At 33.9% G+C, this 16,840-nt stretch overlaps 1 protein-coding gene across 1 annotated transcript; it reads right to left on the bottom strand.

Annotated features, from left to right (window-relative positions):
* Positions 1–4,715: 4,715 nt before the first annotated feature.
* LOC147516305 (putative glycerol-3-phosphate acyltransferase 3) lies at positions 4,716–7,185 on the bottom strand. Its single transcript, XM_086594570.1, has 2 exons — positions 6,487–7,185; positions 4,716–5,792 (listed from the first exon to the last, which is right to left on the bottom strand). The coding sequence occupies exons 1-2, from the start codon at positions 7,174–7,176 to the stop codon at positions 4,917–4,919; spliced, it is 1,566 nt and encodes a 521-aa protein (XP_086450696.1). The 5' UTR covers positions 7,177–7,185; the 3' UTR covers positions 4,716–4,916.
* Between the last annotated feature and the right edge of the window lie 9,655 nt (positions 7,186–16,840).

The raw sequence follows: 16,840 nt of genomic DNA on the forward strand, positions 1-16,840 counted from the left end.
CCCGCTATCATAAATATGTGTTTTTACAATCTAGAAACTAGTTATCTATTCTGTCAAATTTCTCACACGCAGTTTCCTAATTTGTATTAATTTCCAATTATTTTCTTCTCAAAATAAAAGGCAGGCTGACAATATATTAAAAAATTGATACTTGGTTCAAATAGAATCGTCGATATACCAAACTTCAACAAAATAAATAGAATTCACTTCGATATTAGCCAAGAAACAACTATCTCGCACTCCACGATTTAGGGGTTCCAACTTTGGGACTCCAAACTAGGTTTTTTTTTTTTGGAATAATTTAGCTAGATTTAAAAAAAAAAAAAAAAAAGTGTTTGGGGGGAAGCATATATGCGTTGATGTAACTGGAGCATTTCCGTTAGTAGGCCTTGAAAATGGAGTCTTTGAGGTGGGAGAAATAGCTAATAGAGCAGTGACAAAGAAGATTGAGAAATACGAAGATGCTTGTAGGGCTAACCAGTATTGTTCCATTATTCCGTTCAGTTTCGACACTTTTGGTTTTTTTGCACAACAGTCTGTTGAGTTCTTTAAGAGATTGCAAAAAGTTATGGACAGTAACATTAATGACAACTGATTCTAACGAGTTTGTATTTATGATGATATGATTTGCTATTCAAAAAGGACTTGCAGCGCAGTTTATTGCACGTATGTCTTAATCATTTGTAAAACTCGTTATCCTTATCAATAAGATTTTAACTTAAAAAAACAGTTGATTTTTGCTTAAATTTATTTATTTATTTTCAATCATTGAAACTCTAATTTAGGAAATACTCTTTGTTATCATGTGAGAAAGTGTGTGCGTGTGTTTTCTAAGCCACGTACTTAAAGTTGCACCACGATAGCATGCATTTCATTTTGAGAAGAAAAAAAATTGAAAATTAATACGAATTAGGAAACGGTGTGTGAGAAATTTGATAGAATAGGTAATTAGTTCCTACATTGGAAAAATCAAGGACCAAACTGTCTGGATAAAAAGCTTGGTTCCCATATTATCAAAAAGTGTAAAGTTTGATTCCCTTTTTAGTGGTTTTTCATAAAAACAATGATATAGTGTTTCTTTTTCATGAAGAGCAAGCCCACTGTACATTAGGGGATATAATGTTTCTTTTTCATGAAGAGCAAGTCTACTATACATTAGGGGTGCAAACAGATAGGTTCGGATTCGGATATGTCTGTATTCGAATCCGAATCCGAAAATTTATACTAATATCCGAATCCGACAGATATTAAAAAAATTATCCAAATCTGATTTCGGATATCTGAATCGGATAATATTCGATCCGAAAATTAATATTAATTAAGAATATTATTTGCTTTGAATACTTCATTTTACCACTATAAAAACTATTATAAATATATATATATATATATATATATATATATATATATATATATATATATATATATAAACTATTATAAAAACTATTATATATATATTTGTCATTTATTATTATTATTTTGTTATTATAGTTTTATATTATTAGTTTATGATTTTATATAATATTTTATACAATAATAAATTAATTTATTAATTATATATAATAATTATTAATTTTTTATATCGGATCGGATATTTTTGGATTATCTGAATCCGTATCCGAAACTAGTTCGGACATAAAAAATTATCTGAATCCAAATCCGATATCCCAAAATTTTCAGATAATATCCGATATTTCAAATACGAATTCGAATCGGATTCGAATATTTGGATATCCACTTGCATCCCTACTGTACATGCTAAAAGAAGTGCTAAAGTCATAGTCATGTTAGTACCTTTAGAGCTTCAGTCCTATAAACTTAGGGGCGCGGTATTGGCACCCCCATGAATGGGACTAACACTCCTTTGACAAAAAGTAAAACAATAATAGTTATTTCTTATATGTCATTTTACATCCCATATGCAGACATACTCATAGTTATACGGCAGGCAGTTGCTGCAAGATCTTATATCCCACGGCAGACAGTTACTCCGAGATCGCACAATCTACGACATTGGGTTGCCGCGAGATCTCATATCCTACGGCAGGCAGTTACCGCGACATATTTTTTTTTTGTGTTTTTTATTTTTTTTCATTTCAAATTTTGCGTATTGAACACACACGACATATGAATACCTCATTTTCTTCTTTAAAGCTTCTTTATATACTCAAAAAACAACACCAAAACCATGACAAAAAAAATATACAATCGAGCTATAATTTTGCTATCTCGCGGCAAATATTTTCATATGCTATAAGAAAAGTTTGTGATCAAATTAATGAAGAATATATAGTTTTGATAATTAATACAAGCAAAGACTCCATTTTAGTAAACAAAATCATCTCGCGACAACTAATTTTTTTTTTACTGTGGCTATTAAAAAAAATTAAAAAAAAAAAAAATCCACAGCAACCACCTTCCGTGGAATATAGGATCTCGTGGCAACCCAATAAAATGGATTGTGCGATCCCGCGGCAACTGTTTGCAGTTAATGTTTTTTGTGTATTTAATGGAAGGGTGCTAGTCCCATTTATTTACAGGGGTGTCAATACCGTGGCCCTAAACTTATAGAGCGACTTCCTCTGATCTCATATGTAAATTTGGCACGACAGCTAGCAGGTGTTAAACTATATCAGACAACAGAATTGTGCCTTTTCTCTATAAATTATGCAGTCACTTTGGTTAAAACTGGGTAATTTTCAGGACTGGGTTTTTTGTTGGAGTCACTATGTTATATCTTTTCTGTTTTCAGACGATTCAGGCTGGATCAGTCGCCAGTGGTTCTCTCTAGAGCGGACTCTGAAGGTTTCTCGCGCCTAGCTCCAAATCGATGTTAAAGTTGGCTGCTGAATTGTGTTTGCTAAGTTAACACAATTAATGAAAAATGGTAGTTGACTTCTTATATAGATCTTCATGGTAATCCACTTTAATGCTGAATTATACTTACTGCCTTTAATGCTGAATTTTTTGAATAACTACATTATCCTTCCACAAAAATGTTGTCTGTTAGGTCACCCAATGATTACTATTATTACATTATCCTTCCGCACAAATGTTATCTGTTTGATAACTAAAGCAATTTACAGGAGTCAATAGTCAATAAAAAGAAAAAAATGAAATCAACAAATATATATATAAAGGTGGTGCACTGTAACTAAGCACATTTTAAAGTATTTGGTTCATCTCAATCAATAAACTCGAGGAGTGGAAAAACATTAAATCATTTAGAATGTATAATGCTTTGATGTTGTACTGACTATATTTGTATATGATATGATGAAACCATTGTGTGGTTTAATTTGTCTACATCGAGCTTGGATTAAAACAAGCTACTCGCGCATATTTTAGTGTGATGTTCTCATGTACCCGTTGCCACTGTTGATTCAATTTTTTTTTTATCTCGCACTCATATCGTCCAAGGCAAATGTTATAGACCGGGGGTATTGTCTAATCTACTGTATATTGATACAATTAGTACAATTGACAAAAAATTGAGAGCAAACTTGTTAGTTTACTTGCCAACCAGTACACACAACAAACAAATGTTAGTAGTATGCATTGTCACCAATTACGGTACGAGTTTATAATGGTATACTTGAAAAAACTTAGTTCGTGTTTTAAACGGAACGTATTGGGAAAAAAACAGAAAAAAACATAAAGAAATGTAGGGCATAAAAAACGGGATTAAAATGGCAAAACGGGTTTAAAACGTATAATACATAAAAGAAACATTAAAAACCGATGATAAATAATATCTAACTTCTTTAAAGAAAACGGTGGGAGGAACAGTGAAATTCATCACGCCATTATTTTTTTTTCTAATTTTGCCCCTTTCCAAACACGAATATTACAGCTCATGCCATTTGTTTGTTTTATTTTTTTATTTTGTTTTTTGCATGGGTAAAATAGTAGTTTCACGTCTATAAATTAATGAAAAATAAAATAAAATCAGAGATTGTTAAAGAAAACGAGAGTTTCAACAGTAAATTCATCACGCTATTATTTTTTTTTCCGATTTTGCCCCTTGCCAAACCCAAAATATTACAGGTCATGCCATTTTTTTTGTTTACGTGGCAGAGACACGTACAAATAGGCTAGTAATAAATAAGGAGTTTGATTTTTTATAAGAGTGAAAAAAAAAAATAGGCACATAAAATAAAAATAAAAATAATACAAATGAAAGAAAATTCAAATACATGAAAATATCAAATTATAATTACTCGTCAAAATACTAGAAGTTTTAGATTCAATACCAAAACACGACTCTAAATAAGATACTACTAATTACCAACCATAACGGCATAATCAAGTACTACAAATAAGTTAATAACTTTAAAATTTCCAATTATTAATAGTCCAAAACAAAATAGAACTGTCTCAATAAGTCAATTGTTAGCCTACTCTTCAAAAAGGTAAACTCCAAAATCTCTTTTTCTTCTCGCGTTTTCTTTTAGATTAAAAAAAAAAAAAAAAAAAGTTTTAAACGGGAGATTTTCAAAATCTCGGGTTTTAAACGGTTTTTAAGTTTAAAACGCCGTTTAAAACGTTTAAAACGCGTTTTTTTGAAAAACCCGGGTTTTAAACTGGAACAAGACGCCTTGCCAATATCTCAGGTTTTAAACGGGTTTTGGATGTACGTGGTTATTAATCCCATGAGAAATACAGCAATTTATACAGTTAAGTTGTAGCTAATGATCTGTGACTATAATCAAACATACATAAGGAAATTTTTATTACTTGTAGTTAATGAATGATTACATAAAAATAAAAATAACAGGGTATTATGTACAGAATATAACTCCAGTATAAAAGAAACATACAACTGAACACTAACTTGAGGTCCAAGTTAAACAACACACACATTGGTAAGTTGGCGGCCAACACCTGATTAGCCTGTTCTTGTAGCGACCAGTTTATTACCCTTTCACAATTCCTTCATTGCCTGCTAAGATCAAGTACTTATCTTTTCTTGTAAATTTTGTGCACTCAAATCCTAAAGCCTTACCAATCTCCTCCTGAACATAATTGGCAATCTTGAATCTTGATTCACCCCCATCATGACACGTGGATGTTCCAGATACCTTGTTAAGTATCTTCACAGTGTATCTAGGGAAAGGGTTCATGAGAAAGAAAAGTGGGTCCAAACACTTGAGCCCACTTGCTGTTGTACCATGAAACATACTAACATGAGCATTCAGAGCCACAGGTATAATCTCATCACCCAGTTCTGCAAACAAGGGGCTGAACCTTAGAAGGTAAGGTTCCCTACAAGTTGTCCCTTCAGGACAAATAACAAGATCTCCTTGGCTCAGTAACTTGTTCATCATCTTTGCATCGCTTTCTCTGTCTCTAGTTAATCTCGCAGTCTTGATTGGTGCTAGGAGTTCAGATACTCTGCTTAAACTGTAGGTAACTGCTGTGATGGGCTTGTGAAGTATAAAAGATAGATAAAGTGGGTCGAAGAGTGTTCGGTGATTGCACACATACAGAAGTCCCTTTGATTTATTTTTAGTCTTTGAAATGTATGAGTTGTTGGGTTTTGTTATCTGGAGTCTGAAGCCACTGAAAGCTAAAATAGGAGAACTAATCTGGTATGGTAGTGAAACGCAAACAACAGATCTGAAAATAGCAAGAAAGAGACCAAATGGAACCCACATAAACATTGCTAAGGTGGCATGTGGAGTTGGTCTTAAAGCCAATCTACCATCATGGAATATAACTGGTTTGGGGTATTTTCCCTTGGGAAGATATTGCCAACTTCTCTTGTCTGCATTCCTGACTATGTAGATCTCCTGTGGTGCAACAGAATAACATGCAACTAACAGTATTAGGAAGTTCAATTCAGTTGATGAACATTTAGTTGGGTACGGCAGATGGAGACTTGATGAAAATGAAGGCAGTGGTGTTATGTTGATCATTTGACTAATTGCAAGAAAGTTTTAGGTTGGCGTTACACCTTAATGAGAACATTCTCCTTAGAATTGATGCAGGATGTGATGTCTAGCTAGTAGTATGCGTGGCAGTCTGTTTTATGGGCCCGGCCAGGAATATTTGTGAGAAATAAATTTCATGAAATGTAGTATTATATATATATTTCCTTTAATTTTCCCAGTTATTATTATCTAATATGCAATTTCATCATATCATTTGATCCATATTGTGTTAAATTCTATGGTCTCTAGTATATACTAAATCTTTAGCGCCATATATGTAATCTGTTACACTGAAGACACAAATGAAATACTGGTGCTCCTCCATAATTTATGTTCCTAGAATTAATATTATTTTGCCTATTTGTGGAAGCATACATAGACATTATTAACTAAACAAGTATCTAGAACTAATATTTTCACTTAAATGCAACATTTTGTATGAAGAGGCCGGCTTGTAAAACTAAAAAATGTATGATCACCAAATATATAAGATGGAGATGCATGGTCTTGTAATATTGCAACTAAATCTAGTCAAACAAGAGAGTGAACTGACCTTGCAGTGAGAGAAGTGGTGATGAAGAGGCTTATCCAAGCTACCAATCCCAATAACATCACATTTACTACCCTTTCCATCCTCCTCAAACAGTTCCTCCAAAACAGAACCACTCTTCCTCTTATGCTCCATTAGACCCACATAATACCCTTTATACACCTTCAACTCTCTTCCAACAACACCATCAATCTCCAAGTACTCTCTCAAAAACCCTTCAACCATCACTCTAGGCAAATGACTCACACCAACTTTCCTCCCACCTTTCATTATCATTTCAAACCCTTGCAGTCCTACATCTTCCATGAAAAACTTAGGCAACACAGCTCTCCCAGCTCTGAAACTCTCTTTTTTAATACCACAAAAGCAAACCATAACCATAATCTTAATCCCCATCTCTTCACTAACCATGCATACGAAAGGGTATATTAGAAATAGAACAAGTGCCCTTAGCAAGCTTCCAGCTTCAAATGCTACAAGCATGAAGTATGGAAACAATGAAGAGGACTTCAAAAGTGTACCCTCTACATCAAAGATGACAGTTTGGTTTGAGAGTTCTGATCTTTGAGAAAGAGAAGGGAATCTTTGTAGTTTGTTACTACATTTTCTACTGAATGATCTTTGATTCCTGAAGAGTCTTCTAAAGAAATAGTAGAAGAAAAAGGATTTGAATGAGAAAAGTGTATCAGCCATTATAGCACTTGTGGTGAGTTCTACGGAATGAGGACACTGCTTATATAGAAGTGACTGAATTTAAAGCCCTTCTTTCTCCTAGAAATTACGACTAACGCATCAAATTAACAGCCGTTTGACTTGGAGGATGGTAGGTTGACCACATGTCTTCGCCAGCTAAGTTACCTTGTGCACTCTGCACTCTCTGAAGTCTCAATTTCATAAATTATAGTTATGCAGATTTATGCTGCCTGTAAGTTTCCAGTTTATTTCCTTGAGCCTCATAAAATTATATCTAATTTTTCATATTTATATATATATATTATAGCTCTATCCTCTTCAATTGAGAAAGCGTTTCTAGAGTGTCCACGTGTTATGACTAAATAAGAAAAAATAGGAGATAAAATAGGAAACTACAGATGGATTAGTAGAAGTTGGTATTACATACCACATTGGATAATTAAAAGAAAATCGAAAACTGTATTCAAATACATAACTGAGCTCAAAGAGTAATTAATGGGAAATTAAAAACTTTATGCAAATGCAATAAACTAAACTCAAAAAATAATTAACTAAAAATCGGAAACTGGATGCAATTGCATTAAACTAACGTCATAGAATAACTAACGGAAAATTAGAAATTGGATGCAAATCCTTGAAAAATATTTAATGGAAAATCGTAAACGGTATGCAAATACATCAAACAAACCTCAAATAATAATTAATGGAAAACCATAAATTGGATGCAAATGCATTGAACTAAACTCAAAAAATAATTAACAAAAAATAAAAAACCGAATGCAACTGCATTGAACTAACCTCATAGAATAATTTGTGGGAAATCAAAAACTAAATGCAAATATGCATTGAAATATCCTCAAAGAATAGTTAACGGGAGATCAGAAACCGGATGTAATTGCATTGAACTAACCTCAAAGCATAAATAATAAATTGGATGCAAATGCATTGAACTAATCTCAAGAAATAATTAATGGGAAATCGGAAACTGGATGCAAATTCATTGAAATAAGCTCAAATAATAATTAATTGGGAATCGGGAACTAGATGCAAATGCAATCTTATCAAATAATAAACGAGAAATCGAAAAATGGATGCAAATGCATTAAACTAATCTCACAGAATAATTAACCAGAAATAAAAAACTGGATGCAAATGCATTGAATTGACCTTAAAGAACAATTAACATAAAATTGAAAGTTGGATGCAAATGTATTGAAATAACCGCAAATAATAATTAACGAGAAATCGAAAACTGGATGCAACTTCATTGAACTAACCTAAAAAAATAAATAATGGGAATCAGAAATGGGATGCAACTGCGTTCAACTAACCTCAAAATATAAATAACGGAAAATCAGAAACTGGATGCAGATATATTGAACTAATCTCAAAGAGTAATTAACGGGAGATTGGAATCTGGATGCAAATGCATTGAACTAATCTCAAAGACTAATTAACGAAACATCGAAAACTGGATGCAACTGTACTGAATTAACCTTAATGAATAACTAACGGGAAATTATAAAGTGGATGTAATTTCACTGAACTAACTTCAAATAATAATTAATGGGAAATCAGAAACTTGATGCAACTGCATTGAACTAACATCAAATAATAATTAATAAGAAATTAGAAATTGAATGTACTACATTGAACTAACCTCAAAGAATAATTAATGAAAAATCAGAAACTTGATGCAAATGTATTGAACTAATAATCCTAAAACATGTTTGTATTATATGTAGGGAGAATAAATGTCTCAACAAATATAGTTTTACATTTTAAGAAGTGTTTATCAATTTTTTTTTTTATTATAATTAAGAATGTCATGCTATTCAAGTAGCTTCAATATTATCTTCGTCACATTGGGTATTCTCACAAAACTTCAATCAAATTTCTATTATTAAACCTAACAACAAAAAGAAGTCGATGAGTTTTATCAAGGTTTGATGCTTTCTTTTTATAAAGAGTGGTGCAAAAAATTTGAATGACTAATTAATATAATTTTCATATTTCATAGTTATGCATAGTTGCTAATATTTTTTACAATAATTTAATATAATGACACCCGTTTGTAAGACGGGGTCGAAAGCTAGTTGGTATATAGTAATATATAAGTGCATGCATTTCCTTAACGAAGTGTTAATAATGAGAGTCTTGTGGTATTATGCATGCACCAAGGACTAGCTGAATTACACTTATTGCTTCAAGTGTAGCTTCTATCAATCCTATTTGTATCAAGAAAAACGGAATGTAATTTCATAATTATTTACAGAGCTAAAATTATCATTTGGGGCACCTAACTAAGAACCAATAACCTGTGGTGAAACAAAAGAAAAGAGAAGAAGCAAACACCATACGTCCATACTTTTGAATTTTGATAGAGTAACAATCAAAGTGCCTTTAAGCTTAGGTGTTTAAGAGGGAGTTTGGCAACACTTCTAAAAGCTACTTTGTGGCTTTCAATCTAGGAAGATAAAAGGCAAAAGTTCTTTTGGTAATGTCCCAAAGTCAAGAAACCATAAAATTAAAAAGACAAAAATATAGCTTTTTGAGAAGACCAATAATTGCTTTTTATGTAGCCTATTTTTATGGCTTTTTTTCTTTGGACTTTGTGGCTTTTTATTGTGAAACTGGGTCTGCAGATCAACCAACCGTACTTATATGATTAAATACAGTTTTCTAGCTTTACCCCCCTCCTCCAGAACTTATGCCAATTAGCTTTAGCCCCCAAGATCACACCACATCCAAGTCAACTGTTATTTTTTGGTTAATGCATGTAAAAAGACTTCACTGCCTTTTGTCCTTTTAATAGTTTTCTAGCTTTAACCCCCTCCCCAAAAAAAAAAACTTAGGCCAATTAGCTTTATCCCCCCAGTTCTTTCATCTAGAGATTTACCCCCCTCCCCCCCAAGATCACACCACATTCAAGTCAACTGTTATCTTTTTGGTCAATGCATGTAAAAAGACTTCATTGTCTTTTGCCTTTTTAATAGTTTTCTAGCTTTACCCTCCCAGAACTTAGGCCAATTAGTTTTATCCCCCCAGTTCTTTCATCTAGAGGTTTACCCCCCATAACTTAGGCCAATTAGCTTTACCCCCCTAGTTCTTTCATTTAGATGTTTACCCCCCCCCCCCCTCGAAGGCCACAACACATCCAAGTCAACTGAGTTTAACCGTAAAGTTTTTGGTCAAGACAAATGAAAAGACTCTAATGTCTTTTTCTATGTATAATTACATAAATACCCTGTGACTTTGGCAAATACAAAATTTGAATTCGAATAATTTATGACACATGCCATGATCTTGTGAACTCTATCTGACAGCCATACACCACTCTAAGAGTGTGGATGTCATTTGATAAGGATTGGTATATAACAAAATATATAAAATATATAATTTATTTATTTATTTTTTATTGTATAAAATATTATATAAAATCATAAACTAATAATATAAAATTGTAATAACAAAATAATAATAATAAATGATAAATATATATATATATATATATATATATATATATATATATTATTAGTTTTTATAGTGATAAAATGAATTATTCAAAGCAAATAAAATTTTAATTAATTTTAATTTTCGGATCGGATATTATCCGATATCCGATTCGGATATCCGAAATCGGATTCGGATAATTTTTTTAATATTCGTTGGATTCGGATATGGGTTCGGATATCGGTATAAATTTTTGGATTCGGATTCAGATACAACCATATCCAAATCCGAACCTATCCGTTTGCACCCCTAGATGGTAGTGATGGTGTATAGCCGTCGGATATAGTTCACAAGATCGTGACATGTGTTTTAGATGATTTGAATTCTAATTTTGTATTTGCCAAAGTCACAGGGTATTTATGTAATTATACCTAGAAAAGGGCATTAGAGTCTTTTCATTTGTCTTGATCAAAAACATTACGATCAAACTCAGTTGACTTGGATGTGTTGTAGTCTTAGGGGGGGGGGGGTAAACATCTAAATGAAAGAACTAGGGGGGTAAAGCTAATTGGCCTAAGTTATGGGGGGTAAACCTCTAGATGAAAGAACTGGGGGGATAAAACTAATTGGCCTAAGTTCTGGGAGGGTAAAGCTAGAAAACTATTAAAAAGGCAAAAGACAATGAAGTCTTTTTACATGCATTGACCAAAAAGATAAATGACTTTGACTTGGATGTGGTGTGATCTTGGGGGAGGGGTAAATCTCTAGATGAAAGAACTGTGGGGGTAAAACTAATTGTCCTAAGTTATGGGGGGTAAAGCTAAAAAACTGGATTAAATATGACCAACACTTTTGAACACTGAACCTAGCGCCTAAACTACTGGCTATTCTCCACCATACTCCCTTAGTTCATCTATTAGTAATGAGATACTATAATATCAGATCTACAAATTGGGTAAAGACAAACAGAATTCATTTTAAAAAATGCTGATTAGGAAGCATTTTGAAATTTTGTTTACACCAAACAAACTTTTAACTTATTGGTCTTTCAATTTCATCTTTTTGGCTTTAGAAATTGTGTTTTTGACAAACGTGCTTATACTTTACATTAGTGAAAAATTAAATAAGGACTTTTTAGCTTGGTAGCTTATGACTTTTTGTTAGTTACCAAACACCCCTAAGTGGACAAAAATTTTCTATGTTTTATTCAGTTGACTTATTGAAATGTTGAAACCAGTTTTTAAGTGCGTGCATGAACACGTTGCATTAAATGTGGTTCTCACTAGAAGCCTAGATTTGAGCTAACCGCGCATCCCTTTATGGAAGTCACTCTTTGTTAAATCAATAATCAAACTACACCTTTTGTCACTTGACTCACTTATTGTATGGCTAATCTTCCTTGTTAAGTAAACTCGTATCTGTCACTATAGCTGTTTGTACACTGTAGTATAGTGAACTAATTTGTAGACAGGCATAGAAGTTTATTGGGTCACGTCTCAAAGTTTGGCAACCTGGACTCGAACAGTTTAACACTTCACTTTATATTTTTTTTTTCTTTTCATTCTTTCTATTTTTTTTTTCTTTTAGCAAAATTTAAATAAATAAAAAAAAATAGAAAAGAACAACACGTCAACACCATTTTCTACCACAGAGCTAGATAATTAGCAAAATTGAAGGAAAATAAAAAATAAATAGAAAATAAGATTGGGGCAAAGTTTTGGTGACACCTAATGAATCCAAATGGAAGTTCCCGAGTTGGTTGCAGAAGTTACCGATGTCGAAGCAATCACCAAACTAATTTGGTGAGTGTTGGGTAAATTCATTAAAAAAAAAAGTTAGTTGAAGATAGAAGAGAACATTATTGAGAGTTATAAGTTTTAAAATTGTATTTACCATTTTAGACAATTTTCTACTTATGGTGTTGGAAGTTAGATTATTGTGGCTTTAACTAGAGAAGATGGTGTAAAGAATAGTGGAATGGGTTTCAACCAATTAAGTCAGTAAGAAGTTATGAGATGAAGTTGTTTGGGTGTAAACTCAGACAAACATACCAATGATTTTATTAGAGGGGTCCTTGTTGAATTATTGAGATTGTACCACAAGGGCTGCCTATGTATCCAAATCGTTCTATGGAATCAAGTCTCTCAAACAAAAACAAACGTAGTTCTTTGTTTAATGGAATTGGGTATTTATAGGATAACAATAAGAAATATCATTTCCTTAATTGCTATAATGTTTTTTTTTTAATTATGTAAAATCTTAATATGGAAGTATATATTATTGGCAAATATGTTTCTTAAATCTAAACCTGTTATATCTAGCTTATTGTCCGTGCCATAATAGTGGGTAGCGCTAACATGCCATACTAATGGGCAGTGCACGCATGCCATAATAGTAGGCAGCGCTGGCATGCCATACTAGTGGGTAATGCACACATGTCATAACAGTGGGCAGTGTTGGCATGTCATAATAGTGGGCAGTGATGTCATGCCATGATAGTGGGCAGTGCACATACTAGTGGGTGGCGCTATTGTAACGCTCGTATTTAAAATACGTATTTATTTATTAATTTAATAATTTTTATTTTATTTAAAATTGGTTGGATTGGATTTGGGATACGTGAGTCTGATTTCTGGGTCCAAATTTGTGTTGGGCTTAGGTTTCAAACCCAAGTATATATTCATATTTTTCTAGAGAATAGGATTTTGGAGATAAAAATAAAATAAAAAAATAGAGGCGGAGATAAAAGCTCGTTGGCTAGAGAGTTGGAGCACAACGATTTGGACTATGAAGGATTCGTGGAGCTTTTGATTAAGTGAGTAGATTAGTTTTCTATTCCACAGTCTAACTTAAGCTTTCCGCTCATGTTTTGTGCCCATTCTTTTGCCGTTATTATTATTCGTAATGTCGTTGTTAAACTGTATTATTGTTGTTAAACTTGTTGTTGTTAGACTTTATTAATGTCGTTGTTAAAAACTCGTTAAATGGAAAACTTGTTAACTGGTAGTATTAGGGAAACTCTGGGGATGGGGTTGTTGAAGCTCGAAGGAACGTCAATGGCATCTCGAGCCAAGATAAAGAAAATGTACTGCTGTTTTGTTTGACCTGTGGTTGTGATTTGGTTGTTTGATGTCGGGGGTTATGTGTTTGATGGTTGGGTAGGTGCTGTCGGAAGACTCGAAGAAGTTGTTAATGGAGGCGTGAACCTCCTCCTCTGTCCTGTAAATGTTTGAATTGAAATACTGCGATACTGTGGGGGTGTCGATACATTTTGTTGAAGCTGTTATTGTGTATTGTGGGTTGGTTGTTGTATGATTGGGTTGTGTAGTGAGGTGTGGGTTGTTGAAGCTTGGAGGGGTCAGTAATGGCGGACGATTCAGTGTGGAGAAAGGGTTGTCGTTGTAGATTATACTGTAGTTGGTTTGATTAACTGATGATGGGTTGTAAACTTGTCGTGAGGGGTTTGAGTGCTGTTGGGGGCTATTGGGAGCTTGGAGAAGTCATTAATGGCGGCGCGATCTTGTTCGGAGGAAGGGGGATCGAGGTAATGAATCGAGTTTTTGTGGGTATTAAAGTGGTAGGGTTTTTTATGAGGGATAAAACCGGTGGGTTGAGAGAAGAGGACGAGTGGAGGTTGTGGTGGCCGATTTGGTGGCTGGTGGAGCTGCTGGAGTTGAGGGAGATGAAGAAGATGACACTGTTGGTCGGTTTGGGCTTGGGCTTTGGGCCAAAGCCTTTTGGTTTTGTTAGTTGGGCCGGAACTAAATCAGTTTGGTTTGGGCTAGTTCTATTAGTTTGTTGTTGGGCCGGACCACCTTAGTTTTCTTTGGGCCCATTTCATTTTAAGTTGTGTTGGGCCAGTTCATTTCTTTTTGGTTTGGGGCCTGTGTCTATTTTTATTCTGGGCCGACCCATTTGACTTAAAATGGGTCAAGGTGAGTCTTTAAGGGTTTAGACTTTTGGGCCTTGGTTTTGGGCCCCGGTTTTGGGCTTTATTTTGGTTAGTTGGATTAGGACCATGGGTTGAAGTGTTTTACCTACGAGTTTGCATTAGGACCTGTTTGGATGAATGCCGAACTGGTGACTGTTGGGTTTGGCTCTTTGACGTACTTTTGACTGTTTAATTGTGCTACGTTTTACGTTGTAAATTGTATTGACAAATCAAATGCTAAAATGCTGTGGAAGCTTGTATAAATTTGGTTGTCATTATCTAAGAAAGATTTGACGTTGATATTGTGTATATTTTGACACGTGACGAGATAGAAACTTTAGGAGATATAATATTCTTAAAACGTTATAAAAATGTTATGCGATACGTTTGAATCAATTTTGACATCATAAAATATGTTGGGATATATATATTAAATGCAATAGTTTTGGAGAAATAAATGTATAAACGCTCCATTATTTTATATGTGAGATGCTACTAGGAGGTAGTATAAAATATGTTGGGATATATATATTAAATGCAATAGTTTTGGAGAAATAAATGTATAAACGCTCTATTATTTTATCTGTGAGATGTTACTAGGAGGTAGTAGAGTATTTGTGGATATTTCCCACGGGATTGTGACTTAGTGCAATAATATATTGACACGTGAAAGAATGAAAGTGGTTATGAGATATATTGAGATATTTCTAAATATTGTGGCTTAGTGCAATAAGGTATTTGACATGCACATGATATAGTGAAATTATTCTGAGATATAAATGTATGACACTTGAATAAATTACGTAACGAAAATCCTAGAACCTAGCTACCATAACTCATGTGATTTCGCCCTTGTGATGGGCGTATGTGATATGATTGGCCCTTCGGGCGTTTCAATGAATCTGAATGGCTCTTCTAGCGTAAGAAATATGATTGGCCCTTCTGGCGTTTCAGTGAAGATGAATGGCCCTTCTGGCGTAGCCGAATGGTGGCTTGATTATTTCATTCGCAAAATTAGAACGAGACGCGCGATATTTTATGCCGAATAGTGGCAGTACTTACATAATGGCTTTCGTGTGAGGGTTACCCCGGTGTCGCCATCCCGCCGGGGTAGGTTACACCGGAGTGGTTCATTATGTGAGGGGAGGCATGTAGATGTACATGTTCGGCGTTGGGAAGCGATTGTGGTAGCCAGAGAAACTAGGTAAGACATAGATACGACGTGATTTTAGGGACACACAAAGAAAGCCTTAAATAATATAATTATGGTAATATGTTGGTTAATGATATATCTTTAAATATATGATTGTATATAGTTTTACAGAAGGGTGGGTCAACCTAATTACTTGTCTAGAGACGACCCACTTTGTAATTGAGCATGAAATGCGGTAAGTATAGAATATGCTTGGCTGGTTAGCAGTTTAGTTAGAACCTAAGGCGCCTCGGTGGAGGAACTAAATGCTTTTGCATTATTGTTCGGAAGCTAAGGCGCCTCAATGGAGGAACTACCTGCCTTAATTATTGTACTTAAGGATGTTGTATTATTTATTGGATGTTAAGGCGCCTCGGTGGAGGAACTAACTGCCTTATTTAGTGTGTAAATATATGTATAAGTATATATTGTATTTTAGGGCTACTCACACCAGCATTGTTTATAATGCTGACCCGATTTGCATGTTTGCTTATCGGGTGTGTTCATTAAATGAACATAGTTGATAAGTCTTGATAGGTTTAGTGTTGAAGAAGGTTGGTTGCTGCTTGTGGTTTGCATTTGCGTCGCGTTTAGGATATGTTTTGTTTTCCCCTAAGGTGTAATAGATTTTAGTTGAGACAAATGTTGTTTTGTATTTTCAGTTGTAATTATAATTAAAGAGGGTGGAAAAGAGATTTGTAATTTAATCATATTTGCGAGTTTTTGGTAATGAAGAGGACTTTTGTTTATCTTAAATTTTTATTGGTTTTTAATTATCCACGTATTTAAACTGATTATGGGTTTTTGGGAGTTGAGAGTGCATCACACCTCGAAAATCGAAGAGTCGGGAACAAATATTATTTTTCCGAATTCTGTCAAAATTCGGGGTGTGACAGCTATATATAATGGTATCTAACGATGGTCGTTTATATGGGTGCAAATATGGTGGTACATACATAAGCTAGTTAATCGGTTGTCAACAAGGGAACAACCACAACCATTGTTGTTTGGTGGATGGAGAAGACGGTGGTGAGATGTGCTGCATTTCTTTTTTCTTTTCATTTTTTTTTGCTAAAATAAATAAAATG

This window comes from Coptis chinensis, chromosome 2 (genome assembly GCF_015680905.1).
Source record: "Coptis chinensis isolate HL-2020 chromosome 2, ASM1568090v1, whole genome shotgun sequence".
Taxonomy (NCBI): domain Eukaryota; kingdom Viridiplantae; phylum Streptophyta; class Magnoliopsida; order Ranunculales; family Ranunculaceae; genus Coptis; species Coptis chinensis.

Bases quoted from the DNA above. Each gene is read 5' to 3' on its own strand.
- LOC147516305 (XM_086594570.1), bottom strand. From the start codon at position 7,176: ATGGCTGATACACTTTTCTCATTCAAATCCTTTTTCTTCTACTATTTC. The intron at 5,793-6,486 runs GTCAGTTCACTC...GTTGCACCACAG, and splicing joins ACCACTTCTCTCACTGCAAG to GAGATCTACATAGTCAGGAA.